General features: G+C 43.0%; 1 protein-coding gene across 6 annotated transcripts in view; it reads right to left on the minus strand.

Annotated features, from left to right (window-relative positions):
• LOC121855584 overlaps positions 1-26410 on the minus strand; it is a 50938-nt gene that overhangs the window by 13212 nt on the left and 11316 nt on the right. For all 6 annotated transcript variants that reach the window (XM_042350619.1, XM_042350620.1, XM_042350618.1 and 3 more), the window contains 9 exons: positions 24301-24377; positions 23200-23268; positions 11001-11028; positions 10282-10360; positions 8160-8368; positions 7422-7470; positions 5331-5490; positions 2335-2451; positions 1772-1972 (listed from right to left, as the gene is read on the minus strand). In XM_042350619.1, the coding sequence (XP_042206553.1) occupies positions 1772-1972; positions 2335-2451; positions 5331-5490; positions 7422-7470; positions 8160-8368; positions 10282-10360; positions 11001-11028; positions 23200-23268; positions 24301-24377 (989 nt within the window). The remainder of the gene's footprint in view (positions 1-1771; positions 1973-2334; positions 2452-5330; positions 5491-7421; positions 7471-8159; positions 8369-10281; positions 10361-11000; positions 11029-23199; positions 23269-24300; positions 24378-26410) is intronic.

Genomic DNA, 26410 nt, shown 5'->3' on the forward strand with positions numbered 1-26410 from the left:
TTTTCCTCCGTTCTTACGTGAGGTTATGGAGGAAGGACAGTACACCGATGACCAGGTGTTCAACTTGGACGAATCCGGTCTATTTTGGAAAAAGCTGCCTACCAAGAACTTCGTTGTCCAGTCTGCCAGCAAGATTCGGGGCCGGAAGTTGCAGAAGGAGCGCATCACCGTCCTCTTTACCACCAATGCCTCCGGTACCTGTAAACTCAAGTTTTCGGTGATCCACACAGCCCGCAAGCCTACAAGAACGTGGACATGAGCAAGATTTATGTCCACTGGCAGACCTCACGTAAGGCGTGGATGTTCTCTGCTCTGTCACTCTCCTGGTTTGATGACTGTTTCGTTCTCGACGTGAAGAAATTCTGCGAGCAAGAGAATGTTCCATTCAACATTCTGTTGCTCCTTTATAACGCACCAGGACACTCGCCACTACTTATGGATTGTCACCCCAACGTAAAAGTGGTCTTCCTTCCTCCCAACACTACGACATTAATCCAGCCCATGGACCAGGAGTTGATATGCAATGTGAAAGCTGCATACTCTGCAAAGAAGTTTAAGCTCCTGAACGACTGTACCAACACCAAGGATGAGTTGCGTAAGCTGGGTGACACCGACAGCGAGAGCAAAAGCGACGAGGACAAGGAACAACAGGTGGTGACTCAAGAAGTTCTCGTCAAACAATTTTGGAAAGAATTTAACGTCAAACAAGCTGTGGACTTCTAGGTGGAGGCATGGGATCAGCTGTCTGTAGCTACGATTCGTCATGCATGGAGGCATATGTTGCATGGTATCCCAGGTGAGAGGAGGAGTCAACCTGTGACTAGTGAGGTTCAGTCTGTTACAGTGGCATTAGACCTTGCAAGAGAAACTGCGCACAGTATTACAGCTGAAGGCTTCTCCGAGACCACCAACAAAGACATCCTGGAGGTGATCAGAGATCCTGAAATGACTGCTGACGAGATGTTGGAAGATGATCAGGTCAGTGAAGAGGCAGGTGGTGCGTCAACCCCAGAAGAACACAAGTTAACGCATAGTAATGTTAAGGGTGCCATCGAGTGTGCAGAGAAACTGAAGCTCATCCTTTCCAACGACCATGACGATGAACGCTATGAAGTCTTCCATATCCGGCTGGTGCAGGCTATGGAGCCGTACATCAAGGTGTATCAAGACAACATCAACACTAGCCGTCAAAAAAGCATTACCAAGTTCTTCGCCCGCAACCCACCACAGCCAGCCCGAGCCAGTGACAGTGAAGGTGACTGAGGGATTTGTCAGGGAAGCCCTGACAACTATGGTGGATAGTGATGGTGATTCACCCGAGAGCCAGTAATCTGCCCTCTGCCTCGGAACCAGCCTCCATCCCCGTATGCCGACCCATCTCTTCTACTAAGGTAAGTGTTAAACTTAACCTTTATTTTTCCTCACCTAACCTTTATTTTTCCTAACCTAACCTCTTCTATATTATGTGTGTGTGCATACCATCATAAAGTTAAGATAATATTTTTACTACAACATAGTTTTGTGTCGTCAAAAAGTGGAGTTTGGGGGTCGGGCCAGTCTCTATTGGAATTAATCCCATATGTTCTGTTGTTCACTTTACGCGGTTTTCACTTTCCGCGGTACCCCATGGGTTCAATTGACCGCGTAAATCAGGGTACTACTGTACTTCTGTATTTCGGTAACTGGACTTCTTAAACTATATTAACTGTGAAAGAAACCTGAGAGAATAACCAAAAAGGGAAACTAAATAAATAAAAAGTGAAGAACTTACTTGGCGATAACCTGCTGAACTAATTGAGGGGATGACGTTCTGTGTGACGGAGTACACGGATGGGGGGTTGGGGTTTATTTTATTACTATAGGCTTCTCCCCATGGTTCATTCTTCTGTATCTGCATGGTGACTTCAGCAGACTGTGGCTTCTTCTGTAGCTCTTTCATTATATTAAACTTATTCTCTGCTTCCGACAACAACTATGAGGGAGACACAAAACATATATTATGGTTGATAAACTGATCATTGATTTTTATTATTATTATTAGCAGGGATTATTCAGTTGATTATTATTAGCAGGCATTATATAGTGGGCTGATATAAGTGTGTAAAGTGGTGTCTGAATACTCAGCGATGGATTTAGTGGCAGCAGGGGGCTTAGAAAGGTTAAGTGTGGTCAATGTTTTCAGCGTTAACAGTTGGTTACTCACGCAGGCAACAGTCATAGTAAAAAGTCAAACATCAACTACATGAAGCATTAACTTTGTAACATATATATACACTTTTAAACTACAGTGTATAAGATACTAAGGTACTTGTAAGATAAACAATCACTATTTACATGATTAGCACTGGTAGAGCCTTTCTTCTCATGGTGGTCCTTAAGACACTTGAAGAGCAGAGAGATGACGTCCATTGCCAGTTCTGCATCAGCTTTACACTTCACAGAGCAGTCAGCCTAGAAACAGAAGCCATTTAATAAGTTGATTAGAAATGACAAACTAAAACTACAGTATCTATCTACGGTAAAATATCCAAAATTCATAATCCTGTATTAGCCCGTCAAACAGACAGTAATACTTATATAAATGTGAGTTATACAGTATACATTAGGTTCATATAATTACATCACCTACAGTAACTTTCCTATGAGCTATGACGAGTAGTCATCCATTGAACATGTGACAATATATTTCCACTAAACTCTCGACTGCGGAGTCATGAATAAAGTAGGCGGCCACTGGCCAGTCTGTTCCTGTCTCTCGCGCCCCCTAGACGTGTGACCACGAAGCTAATTACATACATATTTCATCCATTATTCACGCTCCCAGCTCATAGCGTTAATTACGGTGATATCCTTGTAATTGTGCAAAATTTATTTTGTGAATAAATGGACAAAAGACCATTTGGGTTTAAAAACTTTACCCATAAACATTTATGAATGTTGCTTCAGCTCACCTATAATTAGTGATTCCACAGGTAACCGGAAACTGTAACAATCCCACAATGCATAATTTGCCTTGTTTCGGATATTTTCAGCAATATAAAAATGATATCCCCATACAACTGTTAGATAGGGTGGAATCAAAGGCATTTCGTCTTATTAACTATCCTCCTTTAGTTGATAATCTTTCTTACCTTTCTCTTTGCCGCAAAGTTGCTTCACACTCTCTCTCTTTAACAGGTACTTTAATGGGCAATGTTCGGTGGATTTGGCATCCTGTGTACCACCGGCAAGGCCGTGGGCTCGTAACACACGTCTTGCCAGTGGTACCTACCGTTTCTCTGTGGATGCTGGTCACACTAGAATAACCCAAACTGTGGAATGCTCTGCCTTCTTCTGTGTTTCCATACTCAAACTATCTGTCTCACTTCAAAAAGCTGGTTTTCTGGCATCTTTGTGGTGTAGATTAATATAATCTTTTTCTTTTCTATTTTTAATTTCTTTTTACTCTTATTTTTTTGCCCTATGGGCCCCATTGTGGGTCGATGACCTGTGCCCGGGTGGGCTATTTCCTGTAAAAAAAAAAAAAAGTGCACAGTTGTTCCAGAATGAGAAATCCAGGTAAGGAGACGAATTTTCTCTTTCCCAGAAAAAATCGCACATCCCAGAATTTTTACGGTACTGGGGAAAGTTTTCCAAGAGTAGAAACTACGCCTCTTGCAAGGACAGACACAGATCTGTTCTTATTTATCCAAACACCACTGTACATGTACAATATAAAGGTATTGTAATTAAACAAAATACTACTGTATACTGTACACTATACTGTACTCACCAGCAGATGCTGCCATCTTGAGCTTGTAAATGCAAGCACACCAAATGGTATGACCTCCTACAGCTGTAAGATATTACTACCATTGGACACAATATATTACTTGTAATATAAACACAAGACACTAGTAAAACATTCACAACAAATGTATTTACAGTATAGTCTCGATTTACACGGATTTCCTTTACGCGGCACCTGGTCAGACCGGCAATTATTAGTTACACAGTACATTCCGTCATTTAAGCGGGAAGCGGCGCAGGCAGGGTGTGCGCTAGGTCGCCCGGTCAACAAAACATTACCGAGCTCTTCACCCGCCACCCACCACAGCCGGCCCAAGTCAGTGATAGTGAGGATATGGACTTTGAGGGGTTTGACAAAGAGGCCCTGCAATCCTCAGTGGTGGATAGTGATACAGGTGAGGGACAATAATCTGCCCTCTGCCTCGGAACCAACCCCCCATCCCCATGTGCCCAGCCATCTCTAATATTATTGATATTTCTCTTAAATATTAATTGTGTGTGCATACCATCATAAAATTAAGATGTTATTTTTACTACAACGTACGTATTGTGTCGGAAAAAGGGTAGTCTGGGGGTCGGCCCAATCTTTATTTCAATTAATCCCATATTTCATTTATGCGTTTCTCGTTTTACGCGGACCTCCACGGGTTTAATTGACCGCGTAAACCGAGACCATACTGTATAACATATATGTAGGAATAAAACATATTACAGGTTATTTTGTAATTTTATCTATTCTGTTCAGGACAGTGTTATCAGATATTTTGTCTCAAACACAAACCGTAGGTGAATACTTATTCTTGTGGCCGATTGAACATGTGGTACTTTCACACTTACTGAATTTACAATACAGCCTATATATAACTTTTTACGTCTTAACACTGCTTTAGCACTGTATTCTTGGCTGATTGTCTCCTGTTACAGTAATACTGCACTGCACAACACAAATTGTATGCAAAAACAGTAGTGAGCGAGGGAACAATGGCAGCAGAATACTGTATACATGTATGGCACTAAGCGTTCAAGCCTACGACCTAAGCAGCTAGCCCACCCACAACAAGAGGATGCGACAAACCATGATGCACTCTTTTGTAACTGCCAAAAAATTACCATAGTTCCCATGCCCGGAATTGAGATATTTCCCGGAATTTCTTGAAAGGCTAAAATATTCATTCCGGCTATTGGAGTGTTCCGGGAATCAAATATTTCAGCTAACAGGGAGATTACTGTATACAATACCGTCTTTGATATTGTTCCAAATTATAACAAGGACACTGGATTAGGCGCATAGAGAGGATACAGTGTGAAGGGAATTCCTTAAATATCCTCACATAAGCACCTCACCCACTAAACACCTTTAGCATAGGCCATAACACATTTGAATTATTAATATTTATAAAGAATCATAAACAGTAAAGACTGTGAGTTAACTAAATGCAGTTCCAGATACAGCTGGGAGCACACATCCAGAGTGCAAATGCAGGTAAGTTCCTTAAATATAATTTTAACACTATGTACTCAGCAGTAACTGTGTAACATACCAGCCTCTTGATGAGTACACCAGTTGCTCCATGTGAGAGGCTTTCCTTGGTAGAAATAGATGGAGCAGGTGGGATCTGAGGTCTTGCTGGTGGTGGATTAACAGGAGAACTGCGTCGGCAATAAGGTTTGGGAGGATATGGGTCTGCATCGCCCCTCAGGCTATGGAAAGAAATATTTCTTAGTAACACATAAAGTAACAAGTTATAATTGTTGATCACTCTTGGGTAATTAACCCTTTTCAAGCTGAGAGAAGCCCCTACCACTCAATGAGTTAATGAAGAAATTCATTATGATCAAAGACTTGTCAATATTGTGACACAAGTGGGGATAAAAGTTCATAGAGGGTAGAGAAAGAACTTGAGCCATCAGTGGAATAACTAATCCCTGAACTGTGACCTTGATTGACTAGTATACAGTATTGTAATTTCCCTGTACAGTACTATACATGCTGTGGGAACTTAAAATAGATGTACAGTCCCCCAAAATTATCGTTAGTCATTGGAGTAGATGTGATTCTTGGTTTTTCGAGCAATATTATTTGACCTGTGTCTGAACAGTTGGTAGTTCTACATCCATGACCATTGAGCATGAATGAGTATATACATTATTAAACGATGTGACTCCCCCGAGGCTTCAGATCATACATTACAGGACTGAGTGGATGTCGTAAATGGATACCAATGCCATGCCAGTCAACAATGGGATCTTACATCGAATGGAGCAAGGAATTACCTGGGAGACATCACAAGATGTTAGAGGTGCTATTATTGCCCTTCAAAACAATGGTATAATGCTGAAATAGCACACAGAACTGGGGTGAGCAAACCCACAGTGTCATGATGGGTTAGGCACCATGGAACAATTGAAACTTATAACCACAAATGTCTTGTCTTAGTAAAGGTGGACGGGGGTTCCGTTGCCTGCAACTCCCGTGATTTGAAACCTTATTTTCGTGTTAAACCAATGCACTTTGCATATCAGTAACATGGCAGATCCCATGTAGACCGATAGTATATTGTATATTGCTGTAGCTGTTCACTCTTATCAAGTACTATTTGCCAAGTTACTCTTCATAAATCAGATATCATGAACAACATGAACAGGCACATTGTAAAACTCAGTATGAATGAACTCCATTAGTACAACATATTGGTGAAATGGTCTGTTTTGAGGTCTGTCTCAGTCTCAGTTGTGATGTTTCAAAACACTTCTATTTAATCTCTATTTCAGTGTTACTGTAACCATCAGTCAGTGGCTTGTTAACAAGTGCCTTGCTTCTACCCAGCACGATACATACATCAGTACAGTAAAGCTTAATGGATATCTTGTTATATTGAAGTATCTAGTATGCCATACAAGGACGACTCCCTCCCCCGATCCTACCCCATCACTAGCTGTTGCTGATATGGGGAGAAGGCATACCAACTTAAGATGATGCACTGGGGATCATACCAAAGTATTTCATCTAGCATTTCTAAGTGTAGTGATGGAATACTTTTTGGGGGACTGTACAATTCATTCAACATACACAGTAGTCTGTATATTACTCTTAGCACTGCATAATCTTTCATACAAAGCAAAACTTTTTAAATTAAACCCTAAGGGATGATATCATTAAACACTCAACAGCAGTTTCACAATGTTCACTATCAATGTTTTATGGTCATTTTCCATGCCTGTGTATGGTAATAAAGTTGTAGACTACAAAAGGCAAATTTTCAAAGTTCACAAAAAAAAAAAAAAAAAACACACACAAGGAAAACTACAGTACATTTAGAGGACAATTAAGACATAAGAAAACACCAAGTAAATCTGTCATACGTAAACTAACAAAAGGAAATTCCTACTGCAGGTGTTGCAACAAGGGAAAAACTCTTGGATGGGTTAAATTCTAACACCTGGAGAAGTAACAGCATTCGAACCGATGGGCACACAAAATCTTATTACTTTAAATATTACCAAGTTATAGTCCACAAATGCACACAATATAATCCCTATACAGCATACCATGACTTACATTAGGGATAAGGAAGTGGGAACAAAACTGGCAATTGTTCAGTATGTCAAGAGAAATAAATGTTTTTACTAACCGTCTTTGATAACGCGGACTGTGGATCCTCTCTGCTTTACCCCAACCTCCTGGAAACAACAAAAAAATCAATACTACACCACAGAGAATAGAACATTAGGATGTGTGCAAGGTCAACGCTGATGTTATAATGCCACAACAAGGTTAGTAATTACATTAGTTCAACAATAATTACAATTTATGAGATACACTATAGAAATCTGTTAAGAATATTAAACATGAATTCCATAAAAGTATTCAAAAGAGGGAATTTTATTCATATTCATGTACTGCATTGTAGAGTACACTAGTATCAGATGTAAAGTGAAATCAAATGATTCCAGTAAATAGAGACAGAAAGAGGTTCCAAAGTTAGTGCACAAAATCCTGTTAACCTCTCCTCACTACCTTTTTTCCAACCAAAATTGCTTTTCCATTTCAACTGTTTTTGTAATTAATTAGGCTAGTATTTTTTTTGCATTTTAGGAATTTATTCAATATAAAATATGACTTACCTAATAGATCATAGTATTATAGAAGAAAGAGTAACAAATAGATGGACTTTGTATAATGTTGATAGATATTCAAATAACATAATATGGTCATAAAAGTTGAGACCCTAAAAACATCTCATTTTTTTTTCTCAGAAGGTATGAGGAACAGGTAAGAGGAATGGTTTGTACTGTACTATGGTATACTACTAAAATACAACTACTACATGTACTTGACCTCTATAACAACACAGCAGTATATACTTTACCATGATCATAATGAGGCTCTTGATCATACTCAGCTCTTTGATCATACTCAGGCCTTTGACCATACTCAGGCCTTTGATCAAACTCAGGCCTTTGATCGTAATGAGGTCTTTGATCACGTGGCTCATAGTCATTCTGGTTTTGGTATCTGTCATAAGGATCTGCCCGCCATCCCCAGTGGTCACGATCATAATTCTCTCTGTTGTAATCCCTGTCAAGAGAAATGCAAAACCTATATTAATGAATGACTCTATGCAGTCTTAATAACAATAAATATAATCATCATCATCATCATCAACAACACGGTTTTATGGCCATTTTTCATGCTTGTGTGAGTCGGCTACGATTACCTGGTAGCATGGTGTAGCAGTTGCCATCAGCCAAATTGAAAACAAGTTTTATAACTAGATGCTCTTCCTATCACCAACCAAACTTTTTAGTGGGAACTGGGCACTGTGCTGTGTGCAAAACTTTCAAGTGCCCTCTCAGCTGACAAGGCAGGGTCACTACTCACCGACATAATCAAAGACTACCAGCCTACAGAGGAATTAATCTGGCTGATACTGCATAATTAATTCAATTTGACCATTCACAATGATGGCATTTAAAGGTGATTGATCCTGATGTCTGGTTTTACAGCTGACCACAGATTGGGAGACTCAAGTTATAGGCTAGTCCATGGGCATTGAAAAATGAGGATCTGGACTCCTGATGTGTGTGATTGCTGTTATTCAATTGACTAATCCAAATAATTAATCCAAAGAGTTCCCATCTGGTCTGAGCCTCCATAAGTATGGTAGAGAACATCTGTGCTTACTTATAAAACAAGATTTCAGGATTAATTCCCCATTAATAACCAAATGAAGAGTTTATGTTCCATGCATGAATTGTCTACACAAATAGATATACTGTACTAAAGACCTGTAATAGGAATTTAATTTATTTTCATAAAATCGAACAAAAAAAAATCCTAACATTAAGTTTTAAATCAGCTTCCCTTCGTAATTTCTTTATATTAGTAAGCACTGTACAGTTGCGGAAATGTGTTCCCACACCCCGTAGTAACCAATGTCTCCAAACGGCCAACCTATATGACCTATAGCAAACCTATCCACCAAATCACGTCCGTCATTACACGACCAATACCCAATCATTCATAAATAGTTATACTATTATTGCAATGTTGCCTTCAGAGACACAGGTTACCACAAGGGGTGTAAGAGCACATTTCCACAACTGTAAATGAGCCATATTTAACCTGACAATATCAGGGTTTGGCCAAAGAACCATCCATCTGCCAAATGGAGAGCTATTTTCAGTTTTGGTTGAAATGTTTTTCTCCAAAATCCCCAGCCTCGCCAAAAATAAAACCCAATGAGAATGTACTATGTTCAAGCCTGATCCCAAACACTGTACTACACACCAGTTAATTATGAATCTGTTAATTGCTGCCTCCCAACTAAACCCCTAAAATCAGCCATTCATAAACAAGCCAAAAATTCATCCCTGGTTAACCAAACTCCTTTAGCATGACAAGCTGAGTTACTATGGTGATTGAGTTACTTCATGACACCTGATGAGTGTTCACACCCAGGGTAAACATGGCTACAGCAAGAGATGACTGACTGTTAATGCGGTGACCAAGTTGTAACTGAGCAAGTGACTGTGAGGATGCAATAACCTGGCAACTCTGCTGTAAATGGAAACTCCAATCTGCAAGAGTTTTTTTTTAGGGTCTGGTTATAGGATAAGAATACAGATAATCTAATAAACACACTGTAGACACTATTCTTAGGATTGAATCTAGGCCTTATTTCCTTACACTGCTTGAATAAAAAAGGTCCCCATTATTGCCAAAATTAAAGTTATATCATTGACCCCATTTTTTTTTTTTGCTGAACCCCAGAAACACTTTTCTTTATAAATAAATACAGATTTTTAAAGGTAATTAATCAATACCTTGCACTTCTCCACCCCACACTAGCCACCAATGTTCCTCCAAAACCCCCAAACAGACGCTGATGATATAAGGACCAATGTTCTTCACATGTGGCGACAAGTTAATATTGTACATGTGGGTAAGATTCTCCATGCACCATCTTGCTCTTAACAAGGACATTTTACCTATATGGAGCTGGAGGATGTCGACTGTGAGGCTCGGAAGTTTGTTCACTGTCGTCGTGACCGTCGTAGTTGTAACCGCCTGCAAAACCAAATGTTTCTTAAATACTGTATTAGATTAAATTATTTCCAATTATACTTTTATAAATACACCAACTATCTACCTATCATTCCAAACTATTTTAGGCAGACATATGTGAAAAGTTTATCCTACTGCAAAGTCTCTTATCTTTATTTAATGTTTTGGTGGGAACAATGAGGGAGGCCACCACCTGACACATCAACAGCCCACTGAGGTAAATATCACACCATAACCTGTATGCATTTAATAGTTTCACTGTACATATTAAAAGCTTTACTCTGCATAACATTAAAAATACAGAAAAAAAAAGGTTCAGTAATCTAACTGCCTTGAACTGTACAGGCTAGAGCCGACCACAACACAGGCACCCTTACAGTACAGCGTAGTATGGGATAACTTCTATCATCTCTCTTCCAATATATCTTCATTTAACAAAAATAAACTACTGTATATTAATGTTTTTGTTCATCACTTATATACATATTAGAATACTGTAATATTTATAGACACAGGTAATGAGATATACAGTACCACTATCCCCTTCAACACACACTGTATGTAGCAAATAAAAATACTCACACCGAGCATGTTAGTACACTCCACCCCCTTATACTACCACCAGAAGCTCATTTGTACTCACCCCATTTCTGCAGCCAAATGTTCTTTTTCTGTAATATAGTAAAAAGTAGTTTGGTTAAAATATATATAAATCATTAAAGCTAGTCATATTTATACTGCATATATATGTGTATATATATATATATATATATATATACAGTCTACGCGGAAGGTTAAGGCACACCGTGGGGAAAAAATAAAAAAAACATGTTAAGGCAATAAAAAAATGAAAATAACACTCACAAACCCCTCTTAGTATTTTGTTGTGTTTCCCTTCCTCTTCAGTGTGGTGTGGTGGATGTAATCCTAGACAAGGTTCTTGAAACTCCAGGGCACGAGCAGTAGGTATATTCAATAAGTGGTACAAGGCTGGGCGTGATAGCCAACCGATACAGGAGCGGTTACTAGGGACCCCGGACCGTAGGTAGGCCGAGGCCGATCTGAGGGAAATTAGCTAGCCAGGCAAGGGGAGTTGCTAGACATTCCTAGGACAATAAATGAGGTCTTCTAATTACTCGACTAGCGCGGTACAGACATAGTACATCGGGACATAGTAAATGAACATAAGCATTAGACATAAGCATGGACATCAGACATGCTGTAATAATATGTAGTAATACAGACATGTGAATAAATGGTACAATGAATGGTAACAAGAGTCCTGGTGTCAGGCGTGTTCACATATCTTGGTATGTACATATCTATACACCTCCCTCCCCCTTTACGCTCGTAGTGCAATCTCGAGCGGCTACGGACTCTTTTTCCATGAGTCGGGGGGAGCGGCGAGGGACAATGGGAGGATCAACTGACGACCTTCGTTCCTGGTCTGGGCAAGGGGACACAGGGGACGGGGAGGAAGGTTCGTCACTAGAGGATGGCACTGGGCGGAGGTGGCGTCTGTTTCGCCACCACACACGACCACTGGGGAGGCGGACTTGGTACGAACGAGGCTCGCCACGGCCCATGACGACCCCGACCTTGTCCCAGCGGTGTGACGTCGGGTCCTGGATTCGTACTTGCTGGCCGACGGTCAACCTGGGAAGGGGGCGGGCGTGGGCGTCATAGTGGCTTGTCACTTGGGCCATCCGGGCAGCCTCACGGCGGTCACACTCGTCCGCCTTGATCTGCCATTCATCTAAGAAGGACTGGGGGTGGGCAGGCACACAAGTACGAAGGGGGCGGCCATACAACACCTGGGCAGGAGAGCGTCCGGCAGGGGTAGGGGTGTTACGGAGTTCCAGTAGGCCCCTGTCGAACTCCTCGCAGTCCAGGTTCCCCGTCGGTGCTGTCTTGAGGATGAGGTATTTTACGGACTTTACCGCTGCCTCGGCGTGGCCATTCGCCTGCGGGTAATGAGGGGAGGTGACGATGTGGTGGACGCCCCAGCGTTCGGCGAAGCTCTTGAACTCGTGGCTATTGAACGGGGGCCCACCGTCGGTTCGGAGGCGGAGAGGCACTCCGACTTCCCGGAAGAAGCAACAAAACATCCGGATGACCCTGGAAGAGGTGGTGTCCCGACCACAGGGAACTACCACGGGCCATCCAGAGAGCCTGTCGGCGACCACCAGGAAAGACTTTCCGGCCACATTAAAGAAGTCGGCGGACACGGACTCAAAGGGCCGCTTTGGGAGGTCGTTGCACAGGTACGGCTCTTGTTGCTGGCTGGGTTGGAGTTGCTGGCAAGGCTCACAGGCCTCAACCGTGCTCTTAATATCGGCGTCAATACCAGGCCAGAAGACGGTCTGACGGGCTCTGCGCCTGGTGGCTTCAACGCCGCGGTGGCTGTCATGGAGGCGGGATAAGGTGCGCCGGCGGAGGGCAGCGGGAACGACGATCCTGGGGCCGTACAACACCAGCTCTCCGTCCGCATAGAGGCTATCCCTTAGCTTCCAGAAGGGGAGGGCGGAGGCGTGAATGTCGTAGCGGTTGGTGGGGAATCCAGCGGAGACGTAGTCGAGGAGTTGGACGTATGCCGGGTCTTGAGCGGCGGCGATGCGAAGCTCCTGGAGAGTCCTATCGTCTTCGATGGAGGGCGTCGTCGTCGTCTTGTCAGCAAGAGAAGTGGCTGTGTGTGTCACTAAAGACCGAACGTGAGCAGCGGCCGTGGTACAGTCGACTTCATCTTCGGGTGTGGGGCGACTAACAGGGGCTCGGGAGAGGGCGTCTGGTATGCACAGAAGCTTCCCGGCGCGCCACACAGCTGTAAAGACGTAAGGGGCGGTCTTCTCTTTGAGACGTTGGAGGCGAGGATTTTCGATGGCGTCCAACGTGTAGTGATTAAGAATGGGTATGAGCGGGCGATGGTCCGTCATGAGGGTGAAATGCCCAAGGCCGAACAGGTAAAGGCGGCACTTGGCCATAGCCCAGGCGACTGCCAGCATCTCTAGTTCAATGGTGGCGTATCTGGTCTCCGTATCCGTCAAAAACCTGGAGCCACACTGAACTAAGCACAGTCTACCCTGGCCGTGGTCTTGAAGGAGGGCATATCCGAGGCCGTATAGACGGGAGGCGTCGGTCTGGAGGACCACTGGTAAGGACGGGTCGAAGGGTGCCAGGACTGGTGGTGACAGCAACGCCTTCTTAACATTCCTGAACGCTAGGTCGTGGTCAGGAGTCCAGAGGAAGGAGCGCTTGGGGCTCATGAGGGGGCGTAGAGGTTGGGCTGATGTGGCGATTTTAGGGGAGAAGTCGGCCAGCTGATTTACCAGGCCCATAAATGAGCGAAGGTCGGTCAGGTTCGCTGGAGTAGGGAAGTCCCTGATGGCCTTGACCTTCTCCTCATCAGCTGAGATCCCCTCTGGCGAGATGTTGTAGCCGCAGTAGTTAACTTGGGGGGCGGCGACCACAAATTTATCTTTGTTCAGGGTGATACCATGGGCACGACATCTTGTGAGCATCAGATGAACTCGGTTCAAGTGGGCCGGGAGATCATCGTCGAAGAGCAGGATGTCATCTACGACCTTCACGCAGTTGGTGACACCCTGCAGAGCCATATCCCCACGGAGGCAGTACGCATCCCCCGTTGCTGCGAAGCCCATGGGTCCGCGGCAGTGTTGGAAGCGGCCGTAGGGCGTGATGAATGTAGTGAGGTGGCGATCTTCTTCCGCCAGGTCGACTTGCCAGTACCCATGTAGTGCATCCGCCGTGGTAAAGAACTTTGCAGACGGGGTGACGCTGCGGACTGCTTGGATGGGCGTAGGCGATGGATGGGCGGGACGGGAGACCTGCGAGTTGAGATGGGTGAGGTCCACTGTGATGCGAACACCTACAGGCTTGGGTGCCAAGACCATAGGGTGGCACCACTCGGAGGGCTCCTCACCGGCGTGTCTGATGATCCCCTGCTGCACCAGAGAATCGAGCTCTGCCTTCACCTTGTCCCGTATGGCAAAGGGGATAGGCCTGGGTGTGTGGATGGCGAAAGGCGTCGCGCCAGGCTTGAGGTGGATTCTCATCGGGGGGCCTGTCATCTTCTTGAGCGGCGTCTTCTGGAGGTCGGGCTTGGAGACAAGGACGTCGCTGAACTGACGAAAAAAGAACTCCCGGGCGGCAGCAGGTGTGGTCATGGCTGAAACAGGTATCTCTGCACACCTGTTGAGGTGTGTCACAGCGAGGATGGGCTTTGGGAACTCGGATGAGACGATGGCCAAGTCCTGACAATGGCCACATGACAAGAGAGGGGTTTGGATGCCCTCATGGACGTGGACTGTGGCAAGGCAAGACTTGGGACCGAGCTGTAGTGTTGCCTTGAAGCAACCCAAAGGTGGAGACATCGGGGACCCGTCCGCTGTGAGCACGTCGTTCATGGCTGTGGGTGACAGGCTACTCCTGGGGATGTTGAGGGCGTCCAGGTGTGTTGGTCCAATCACCGTGATGTCCGCGCCCGTGTCAGGTATCATCAGGAGGTTGGAAGAGTTGGTACCGTAGGACAGACGAACATTGACGGGCTTGGGGGACCTGTCACTCGAGGTATCATCCACGCGTCGGCATCCTTTGTTATTCTTGGGAGACGGTGGTGTGGACGTTCTGTCGGGCTGTGAAGAGACGTTTTGACCTGGAGATGGAGGCTTCTTGGTGGACCTGCAACACTTGGCGAAGTGTCCTTGCTTGTTGCAAGCGTTGCATGAGGCCTTGTTGGCAGGACATCGAGGTGTGCGGGGCCAATGGCCTTGAAACCCACAGTTTCGACATGTACTATCAGCCGCAGGGCACTTTCCTGGACCATGCTGGTGCTGACAGTTTCTGCAGGATTCGGGAGAAGAAACTGGTGACTGTGACGGGGGCTGTGGAGAGGACGTCGTCTGCATCTGGCGTTGATTCCTCTTGTAGGTGGAGACGGCGTGGACTTGAGATGGCGATGAGTGTATAGCTGAGGCAGCCTCTCTTGTGGCCTCATACGACCTGCAACAGGTGACGAAGTCGGTGAGGGAAGAGGCGGCGTCGAGGGTGAGGAGTTTCTGAAGCAGGTCCTCGTCACGTACACCCATCAGCAAGATCATCTTGAGCTGGATCTCAGCACAGGTTACAGGATTGCCTGTACATAGGTCCACCTCGGCTGTTAGGTCCTTAAGTCGTGCATAGAAGTCTGAGAATGATTCCCCAGAAGCTTGTTTGCAGGATAGCAGTTCCCTACGACGCAAAGCTTCATTGCGGAGGCCACGGAAATGACTCTGCAAGGCGTTTAAAACCTCTGTCACTGACCTGGGGGAGTCAGGGGGGATGGCTAGCGTGTGCTCTAGGAGGCGTTGAACATCGAGGGAAATGCACGATCTTAATTGGATGAGTTGTTTATGAGGGGGCATTCGGTAGAGGTCAGACATAACAGCAAAGTCTTCGAAACGACGTCGCCATTGACGGTATACTTGATATGTTGCGTCAGATTGAAGAGGTGGGGGACTGGGAACTGAAGACTTGCTGTGCAGGGGTGCACTCGAGACGGCAGGCGGTGGAGGAGGCACGGAGAGGTCGACGAGAGTTGAGACTGGAACGGGTGGTTGAGAAGACACTGAGGCATACCTAGGGGAGATAGGTGACGTGTGAGGAGGCGTTGTCTGAAGGATAGATGAAGAGGCTGAAGCTGGCGAGTTGGTTGTGGCAGCTGGTGAAGTCGTCCTCGTTGCCAGCAATTCCAATAGGTCCAGGAATTTGCGGTTATCAGCTTGGTGTTGTTGTTGAAGTTGAAGGCGGTAAGCTGATTCCTCTGACTGTCTTGACAATTCCTCTTGACGTCGTTTTTCCTCCTCTAATTGACGTCTTTGGGCTTCCTTCTCTTGAGAAACTTGTAGGAAGTGGATTAACTGACGTATATCCTGGCTCCCATCCTTTGAATTTGGCGCGCCCGGCGTGTGAGGCGTGAGGGGGGGTGGGAGGGTCTGTGAGGCGTCGTCTTCCTCATAATCCTCATATAAATTTCCCAGCAAATCGTCGTGGTCAGACATCTCGTGCTTGGTATTGTTGCGATGGGAAAGACAAGGAGAATAAGGTGAAGTGCTATATTTTCGCCAATGGATTTGCTTAAGTGCAGGAACTGGCTGGCAAGTAAAAGAGTACTGACTGTAATATTTGTGAAGTGAGAGGAGGCGGCTAGCGGCGGTGTATTCCTCCGCGCGCCCGGGCGAGATGCTGGTGATGTCAGTGGAGGGGACGCGGGCAGTGGCTTGCGAGCCTCCGTGGATGGGGGGTGTATGCCGGAAGTGCTGTCTTGGAAACTGGGCTGAAGGCGTGTCTGCTACCTGTAGGGCCGCAGAAACATAGCAAAGAGACATGAAAGGCACTGCACTTCACTTAGGGCACTTCACAAGGTCACAAAGCACTTTAAATCCAGGGGCACTGTGGAGTATATCTTCTGGGCGGGAAACAGACGAGGCCGGAAACAGACGGGGCCGGCTCTTGAGGCTTGTAAACTGTCGTGTTGGAGCTACTCAAACTGCGCCATGTGGTGTGGTGGATGTAATCCTAGACAAGGTTCTTGAAACTCCAGGGCACGAGCAGTAGATATATTCAACAAGTGGTACAAGGCTGGGCGTGATAGCCAACCGATACAGGAGCGGTTACTAGGGACCCCGGACCGTAGGTAGGCCGAGGCCGATCTGAGGGAAATTAGCTAGCCAGGCAAGGGGAGTTGCTAGACATTCCTAGGACAATAAATGAGGTCTTCTAATTACTCGACTAGCGCGGTACAGACATAGTACATCGGGACATAGTAAATGAACATAGGCATTAGACATAAGCATGGACATCAGACATGCTATAATAATATGTAGTAATACAGACATGTGAATAAATGGTACAATGAATGGTAACAAGAGTCCTGGTGTCAGGCGTGTTCACATATCTTGGTATGTACATATCTATACATTCAGCACCTCTTTCAGTCATTGTGGAACACTGTCTGCAAGGTTTTGCAGGTGCTGTGGGGTGAAATTCCCACAGTTGCTTAACTGTGTTGAGCTTGGGGACGAGAGGTGTCGAGGTCACGAGGGCGACGCTTCATGAGCCCCCTTCCACATAGGGTTGATGTCGGGAATTGCCAGGCCAGCCTTAAAATATGAAACCTGGCAATCCTCCAACCACTGAGTAACCGACTTGGCTGTGTGGCAGGGGGCACCGCCTCATGAACACGAGCGCCGCGGTTTTCAAACGATTCAGGCAGAACGCCAAAGCTCGAGGATACACCCTGGTTAACTTTGTTTTTCAGGCACAACCAACTCACCAACACCGTAATAAGTGAAACAACTCCATACCAGCACTGAATCAGGATGCTTGACCGCCTTGGACGGTGCACCTGGGGTCGAGCGGGTCAGACTGGCCGGGCGTACACCCCATCGTGACCACAACCACCCACTGTAAACGCGGGCTTCATCACTCCACAGGACGTTCCTCCAATCCTGAAGGGACCAGACACTGTACTTCTTCGCAAAGTGATCCTCTTCTTCTTCTGGGCAGCAGTCAGCAGGGGCTACGGCGGTCGGTAGGCCGATAACCAGATCGCTCATGAAGAAGCTGCCAATCGACCTTAAGGAGAGCGTGACCAAAGAGTCCGGTTAGCTTGCTTTAATTCCCGCCGTGAGCTAGATTAGCATTAACTTGCCTAGCAATCACCTTCCTGGTTCTAGGAGACGAAGCCGTGGGTCGCCCAGACCTGGGTTAGATTTAGGGTAGGCAACTCTTCCTGGCTGTTTGCCTCAAACCCGAGATGAATCGGTACACTGACCGCGCAAACAACCGTTAATTCAACTACTTCAGTAACTTTATGATTAGCCTTGTATAAACCAATCACCTGTGCAATATCCTCACGCTTAGTAACTCTCCTGGACATCTTAAAGACCCAGATATCACACGATAAAAGCACTGTAACTCAGGCGTAAAATCACGGCACGGGCGCCACATGGGCACACACCCACCCACGCAACCCAAACAAAGACTGAGCGGTGTTCCTACTAAGGACAGCTGTCGCCAAGGGTTCCAGAAGATGCTAGAATTGTGACTAAATATTTCTGATCAAAATTTATCCCTATCTTGAGGTAAAACGATGTATGCAAAAGTGAAGTCACAGCCCAATTTGTGCCTTAACCTTCCGCCAGAGACTGTAATGTATGTATGTATGTATGTATGTATATATATATATATATATATATATATATATATATATATATATATATATATATATATATATATATATATATATATATATATATATATATATATATATTAGCTTACAATATACCGTACTAATAATACATTAGCATCTTATAGTACAGTATACCATCAAAATATATTAACAGTTTACAGTATGCAAAAGAATATCTTCACAAGTATGAGTGAAGATTACACCTGGTACATATTTTATTTAAGAACCTTCTGCACTCACAGCCAGTACAACAACTCACCTCAACGATACTGTAATAATAGAAATAATAACTATACTATTAATAATACTGCATAATAATTACATGAATAATAATGATCATAACTTCTCTGGCTGTAGTTACCTGATGGCAGCTCTCCAAGCATCACAGCCTCTCTCACCTAGTTCTTGTCTTTGAGCTCATTCATTATAACCTCTCCCTTTGTCATTCCTGGTCTACCTCTCATCTTCTCGACATTTAAACCAATTCGTCTCTGTTGTTCTCTCCACATGCCTAAGCCATTTCAGCCTGCCTCTACACAAACCCTCGCCAATACTCTCAATATCCAGCCACCCTCTTACTCTGAAATGGGTTTCCCCTCTGTGTCACATTACACATCCATCGAACCATCTCATTTCAGCTCACATGTGCCGAGTGTATCTCTGCCAAATAAATTAAGACAAACTATACTGTACTGCACTTTCTGTGGAAGAGCTTTAAGGAAATTACTCACATAACTCTAAATTATAAATGGTATTCTGAATATGAACAAAATAATTAAAACCAATGAGCAGTACAAAAACCATTCCAAAAATATTAGTACAGTATCCAAGGCATACCCAACAGCATAAAAACCTTAAATTTCATCTTACAATTATCATAATGAACTCTTCTACAGCTAGAGTTAGGTTGGGTAGTATCTGGCACATGGTTATAACAGCACCTTTCAAAATTCCTTATTCCATGACTCACAGAGACAACGTTAAGGAAGCTACACCATAGAAAGTTGTTGTTCTTGTGAAGCAGAGCTTCTTTTACAAACTTTCACTCATCCTAAACAGCACAGTACAGTACATGTAGACAACAAATATATAGAGTACAAATAAATGGTCCTCTGATATCTAAGGCCGCCAACCGTAAACTCACACAAAATTAAAAGAATAAATAAAAGGGCTCTTATAGTATGTTTACACATAAGAAACCTGTAATACCATACTAACTTTTTTTTTCATAAAATAATATTACACCAGTCTATTAATTCCACCCCCATTCAATATATTACCCAGTTTAACAGTTGTGCGAGGCACAATACCAAATCATCATACATGCCAAAAGCAAAAAATAACTCCACCTCATCCCCTTACTTTCTCTCTAAGTATCACAAAACTCCACCACACTGTCACTATCAGTGACTTTTTCCTCAAATTATAGCACTTATGCGCTCTTCATTCAAAGCTGCATTCCTGAATTCTTTTTTGGGGGGAACAGAGTCAGGGTCACGAGACGTGCATGGATATGCATTCCCCTTCATGTCTTGAGGGTAACTAGGTACTCTGTACAGTATGTGTCCTTCCCACTCACCTCACACCTAATGGTGCAGGAGAGTACCATACATCACCCGCAAATTTCAAATGTGTCACTAAAAGTTCATTTTCACAGGTCAACAGCTGTGTTTAGGTTGTTCTTATATGAGGACAACAGCTGTACCGAGGTTGTTCTTATATGAGGACAACAGCTGTACCGAGGTTGTTCTCGTATGAGGACAACTGGTGTACCGAGGTTGTTCTTGTATGAAGACAACAGCTGTGTTTAGGTTGTTCTTATATGAGGACAACAGCTGTGTTTAGGTGGTTCTTATATGAGGACAACAGCTGTGTTTAGGTTGTTCTTAGATGAGGACAACAGCTGTGTTTAGGTTGTTCTTATATGAGGACAACAGCTGTGTTTAGGTTGATCTTGTATGAAGACAACAGCTGTACCTAGGTTGTTCTTGTATGAGGACAACAGCTGTACCGAGGTTGTTCTTGTATGAGGACAACAGCTGTACCGAGGTTGTTCTTGTATGAGGACAACAGCTGTACCGAGGTTGTTCTTGTATGAGGACAACAGCTGTACCGAGGTTGTTCTTGTATGAGGACAACAGCTGTGTTTAGGTTGTTCTTATATGAGGACAACAGCTGTACCGAGGTTGTTCTTATATGAGGACAACAGCTGTGTTTAGGTTGATCTTGTATGAAGACAACAGCTGTACCGAGGTTGTTCTTGTATGAGGACAACAGCTGTACCGAGGTTGTTCTTATATGAGGACAACAGCTGTGTTTAGGTTGATCTTGTATGAGGACAACAGCTGTGTTTAGGTTGTTCTTATATGAGGACAACAGCTGTACCGAGGTTGTTCTTATATGAGGACAACAGCTGTGTTTAGGTTGTTCTCGTATGAGGACAACAGCTGTACCGAGGTTGTTCTTGTATGAGGACAACAGCTGTGTTTAGGTTGTTCTTATATGAGGACAACAGCTGTACCGAGGTTGTTCTTATATGAGGACAACAGCTGTACCGAGGTTGTTCTTATATGAGGACAACAGCTGTACCTAGGTTGTTCTTGTATGACAACTGCTGATTTAGGTTGTTCTCGTATAAGGACAACTGCCATTTAAGGGTTAAACCAATGATTGTGCTGGACAAAATGTCCATAATGAATAAATTTCTGAATACTGAAGTCTCCTGAAACAGATATTTCAATAAAATATGTAAAGGTAAAATCAAAGAGTTAATTAATATCAACAGACCAGCAATAACTCTTCAATAACTAACTTGTTGTAACCATAGTGGATGTAAAAAACAGACGTAATAAACAATGAGAGAAATGGTAAACCATAAACTGTTTTACCCAGGGAAGACAGACTCCTAATTCTGTCTTACACTGGTTAAAACTGATGTGAATACAGTACAACAACGCACCATCACTTGGCTCGTGAAAAGGTTTGGGTGTCGAATTTTTTTTTTTTTCTTATCAAGGTCGCCACACCAGGGGCCTGTACTATATTTTGTAAAACAGAACCTTGAAAATTATCAGAACTGTAGATCAATAATCAATGTTCACGTTTGTTCAATAAGTAATACTGTACCCGGTATTACATCATAAATTTTTTCTTAAGCACTAATTCAATACATGACTTCAAATACAGTATTTAAACAATAGTTAGCTTTAAATAAATGAGTAACAATGTTCCCCTCAGAACATTACTTCAAACTTCTTGCAAAAGTGTAAGTCTATTTTTCTCACATACAGTACAAGCATAATCTTGCCATCAGAAATTTGTCAGTTATGGTCTTAATATTTAAAAGAAGAACTTTTTCTTTCGTACAGCCCCACATTTCACTTTATTTTCAGATATCAACACTGAAGGGTAGAGAAGATGAATACAGGAGCTCTGTGTTCCTGAGTGGACAGGTACATGGTGCAAGTCATCTCCACCACACACATCCTTCAGTCATTGCACATACGTATACATATTCCAGTTTCCATACATATAATTAAACAGTTGCAGAAAATCTTTTTACAAAAATAAAAGAACATTTTTACTCAATAAAAACATTAAAAATCTGTTCTACACCTGTTAAAACAAATTTATTTCAAGTTCCTGCAGTGAAGGTGTCAGTAGACCTAAACTGTAAATAAATAAATAAGTTCTTTACTTTAGGTACACATGGCCAACGAGTACGCTAATAACAGCAAATGATCTGAAATAACCTTGTACAAATATCCTGTCTGTGGTGAGTCAACCACCACAAATATCTTTAGTGGTAAGTCAACCAACACAACTTCAACACCTCACTGTAAAAACTTCAGGTATATAAAACTCATAAATTAAAGTCAAGAGAGGCAGACTGACACACAGCAGCAGCAAGATACTGTACAAGAGGTATAGTATTGATAAACATTAATGTATAAAAACATTTTAACAATTTCCCAACTTTAATTATCATCACCACCTGTCAACAGTATTCATCAAAGCATTTCTCCTCAACATCATGTCTTCCCCCAGAAACTTGTCTCAATCCTAACCACTACCGACTCAAATGTTGAACAGTATTCATTGAAACAAAACTTATAATCTCCTAAACTTGTCCTTACCAAACACATCTTCCTATACAGTACAAACCATAGTTTCTAATGGTAATATCTGGAATGGTCTTCAGTGTGTTTGTCAGTACCTCAATCAACCTTAAAAATTATTCTAAAAAAAATTAATAAAAAAATAATGTCTTTAATACAATACTTTAATAGTTTCTATGCCCTATCATCTTCTAACACTAAATCAATAAGTGTTGAACATACTCAAGTTGTAGCTGAAATTTTCACTATTACCAGAAATTCACATCCACCCCCAATAACCCAGCCTCAGTATCCCGTACTGTACAGTCAGTATCTCATTAATACCCCCATAACTATAAAAATAAACATAATAAAATACCACAGGAAAGTTTACACATAATTTAGACAAACTTTCCTACCTTACATCACCTTCATTACACACACACAGTCAAGAACTAAATTTGTTAAACCTATTATGTACATTTCTTATTTGTTACCTTTAAATGTTTCATACCACTGCAGTGAAGATCCAGCGATTTCTTTGCATTCATTTCTGCATAGCACAGCTGTAAGTCACGAGAGCAATGGTTGTTACGTATGAGAACCAGTTTGAAAACAATCATGAAAACTGCTAAACATACAGTACTTCAGAAATAACCACTAAAGAACAATGTGAAGAGTCGTCATTTAAATTGTGGTTACCATTTACTTAGGGTTTGGATAATATCCACGTACAGTATGAAGACTACTACTGTACGTGGAGCAAGTTATTACTACCACTTCACCCAAACCTATTTTATGTAGATAAATTCATCATTCATGAGTGAAGCACATGTGAGACAATCTGTATGGTGAAAAGGATGTCACCACCTGAGAACTACTATACCTTTATACCCAAATATGTACACTCTCACCAATAACTTCTCGAATTCTATAAGCACTATGCAAACTAAAAATTGGACGAAGAATCTGAAACCATTCCGAGATGACAAGCCCGATTCTGCTCATTCTCACATCCATCGTGCCCAGGTGTTTGACAAGTTTGTGTTGAGTGTGTACCTGTATTTGTTGTATATAAAAAAATAACCTCAATGGCTTCAATGCCAAACATTATAAAACATCACTCCAGTCTACAGTACAGTATTCAATCAACATCACGGATGAGTTCGACCATGAACCCTGGAGTTACCTACATGAAATATGTTTGGGTGAGATCCAGTAGCAGGTATGACACTTGCACCAAATGTGCTGAACGTAGTAAGTACAGCAGACTTTAACCAAACCCTCGATAAATATCAACCAGTTTAAATGACTGTATCTTCTCAATGTTGTTAGTGGTTAATTGTGTTGAGTATTTCTTGTTGTTTCCTAGCTACTACAGTAATAACATTTTCATGAGGTGTCTTATGCTTACTAAACATGCTGAGGTAACCTATCTTAACATTAATCATTTCATTGAGGTAACCTATCTTAACATTAATTATTTCATTGAGGTAACCTATCTTAACATTAATCATTTCATTTCTCACTTTGTAAGTATACTAAAACTCAGTTTTGTCCAGAACCTCACATGAACTTTTATTCAAGACTGGCCTTACCTCACAGAAGTAGGCCACCTTCCCTGGCTGATCTTTCAGGGGCCTAACAATGATGAAATTACCCCCATATTCTTCAGCTAGAAAAAAATTATGGAAAATGTTTCATTATACACCAGACAAAAAAGACCAGGATGGAATATATAGTTTATTTTATACAGAGGATCTTGCACAATATCACTACATTTAGAGAAACAACTCCTCACTCTATATCTCAAAACTAAAAACCACTCATCAAATTGGCTTTACAATCTTGTTTTAGCCTTGCTTAATATCAAACCTCACTACTAATCTTGTATTTCCCCCTAATGGTTTAGGTTACTGAAAATGTGTTAAGTCAGAACATTTACTCAAATAAAATTAACTCAGGCAGAACTGTGTCAGGGGTAGTGGTGTGGTATTGGGAGGTGCTTGATAATAAACAAGTTGTCTCGAGGGGTTCTCAATTTTTTTCCTTGACCCAACACCCACTCCCATGATGCAGGCCAACTCCCTCAGCCCAAGGCTACGTTAATTCTATACACTCTCTTTCCTGTCCTTCTCACAGATCCAAACCACCTAAGAAAACATAACTTCACCCATTCCATAGTTCTCCCTCAGCATCCCACACACCTCCCTATTCCTTGCCATTTTCTGGTTCAGGAAGCTATCTCATGTCTTTTACTTCAATTTTGGAGCATTCTGGTTCATCCAAGACTATATTACTGTCATATCAGATGGTAGGAAAGGTTATACTAACCGTCGGTTCACACTTTACCTCAGTGCTTCTGTTCCTTCCTTTGATGATGATATTTTTTAGTTCCCCAATCATTCTCTTTCCAAATTTTGTTCTCTTATCTTATTTCACGCTCCTTCTTACATGGCATAATTCCCTACCTGTACATTATATACATTCCCTAACTTCCTCCAGTGCATTACTACATTCTTTGTCACATATCAATTTCCTGTTTTTCTATTCTATACATTTTTGCAATTCCATTCACTCTCCACAAAAAATATAGATGTATTAACACAGTCCATATACTGTACTGTACAATGAAATAATGATTTAATGTATGGAAAGTGAATGTTTATTGCTACACCATTACAGTCTGCGCGTAATGTTAAGTCGCGATAGGGCCGACGAACTAAGTTCTCGCAAAAATAAGATCATATGTTGTGAAGCCTGTCCTGGGATGCGAGATGTCAAAACGCTTGGTTTGTAGGCAAGTGCTGACATTTGGCAACTGAGAAAACGTCACGGCTTGTAGTCAGTGCGCCTCTGGCAGCTGTGAGGGGAAGATTTTTTGTGCGGGTTCCCGCGCCATGTGGCCATGTTTTGTCTAGTTTAAGGTGCATTAACCCGACATAGTGGCCATCAGAGATGTCCAGGAGGGTTATTACAAGAGACGATATTGCAGCAGTGATTGCATTGTACAAAGCGAACCATGTACTGAGAGAAATATCGGCTCAGACTGGTGTGGCATTACAAGTTGTTCAAAATCTTGTCAAACGTTTCCGTGACCTTGGAGAGGACGAGTTACCAGCTCCATTACCTAAGTCTGGTAGGCCTAAATTATTGTCTCCAAGGACACTTAAGGTTATTTCTCGACAAGTTCGGTCCAATCCCTCACTCACAGCACGTGAAGTGAAAGAGAGAAACCCCCGACTTTTGTGTCACGTCTCGTTAATTTGTGTTCAACAAGCCCTGCACGATGACCTGGGATTTAAGAGCTTTCGTGCCCGCCGTAAACCTCTGTTGACAAAGAGACAGAAGGAAAATAGAGTGAAATTTTGCAAGAAATATGAAGCGTGGGATTTAGAGACATGGAAGAGTGTATTATGGTCGGATGAGGCTACGTTTTCTGTGACTGGGAGTAATGGAGGGAGGGTGTACCGCCCCCCCCCCCCACTCATACGCGCACCTCCCACAGTACACAGTGAAGACTGTTCAGCACCCTGCCTCGCTTATGGTTTGGGCTTCCTTTACGTATTATGGTGTTGGTGAACTAGTGATCCTCCCTAAGAACCAGATGATGAATCAGTACAACTATCTTGAACTGCTCAGTGATTTCTTACCTGAATCACCTGATAAAGCTAAGGCAAGCCTTTTCATGCAGGACGGTGCCCCATG

Source organism: Homarus americanus, unplaced genomic scaffold, assembly GCF_018991925.1.
Source record: "Homarus americanus isolate GMGI-L3 unplaced genomic scaffold, GMGI_Hamer_2.0 scaffold48406, whole genome shotgun sequence".
Taxonomy (NCBI): Eukaryota; Metazoa; Arthropoda; class Malacostraca; order Decapoda; family Nephropidae; genus Homarus; species Homarus americanus.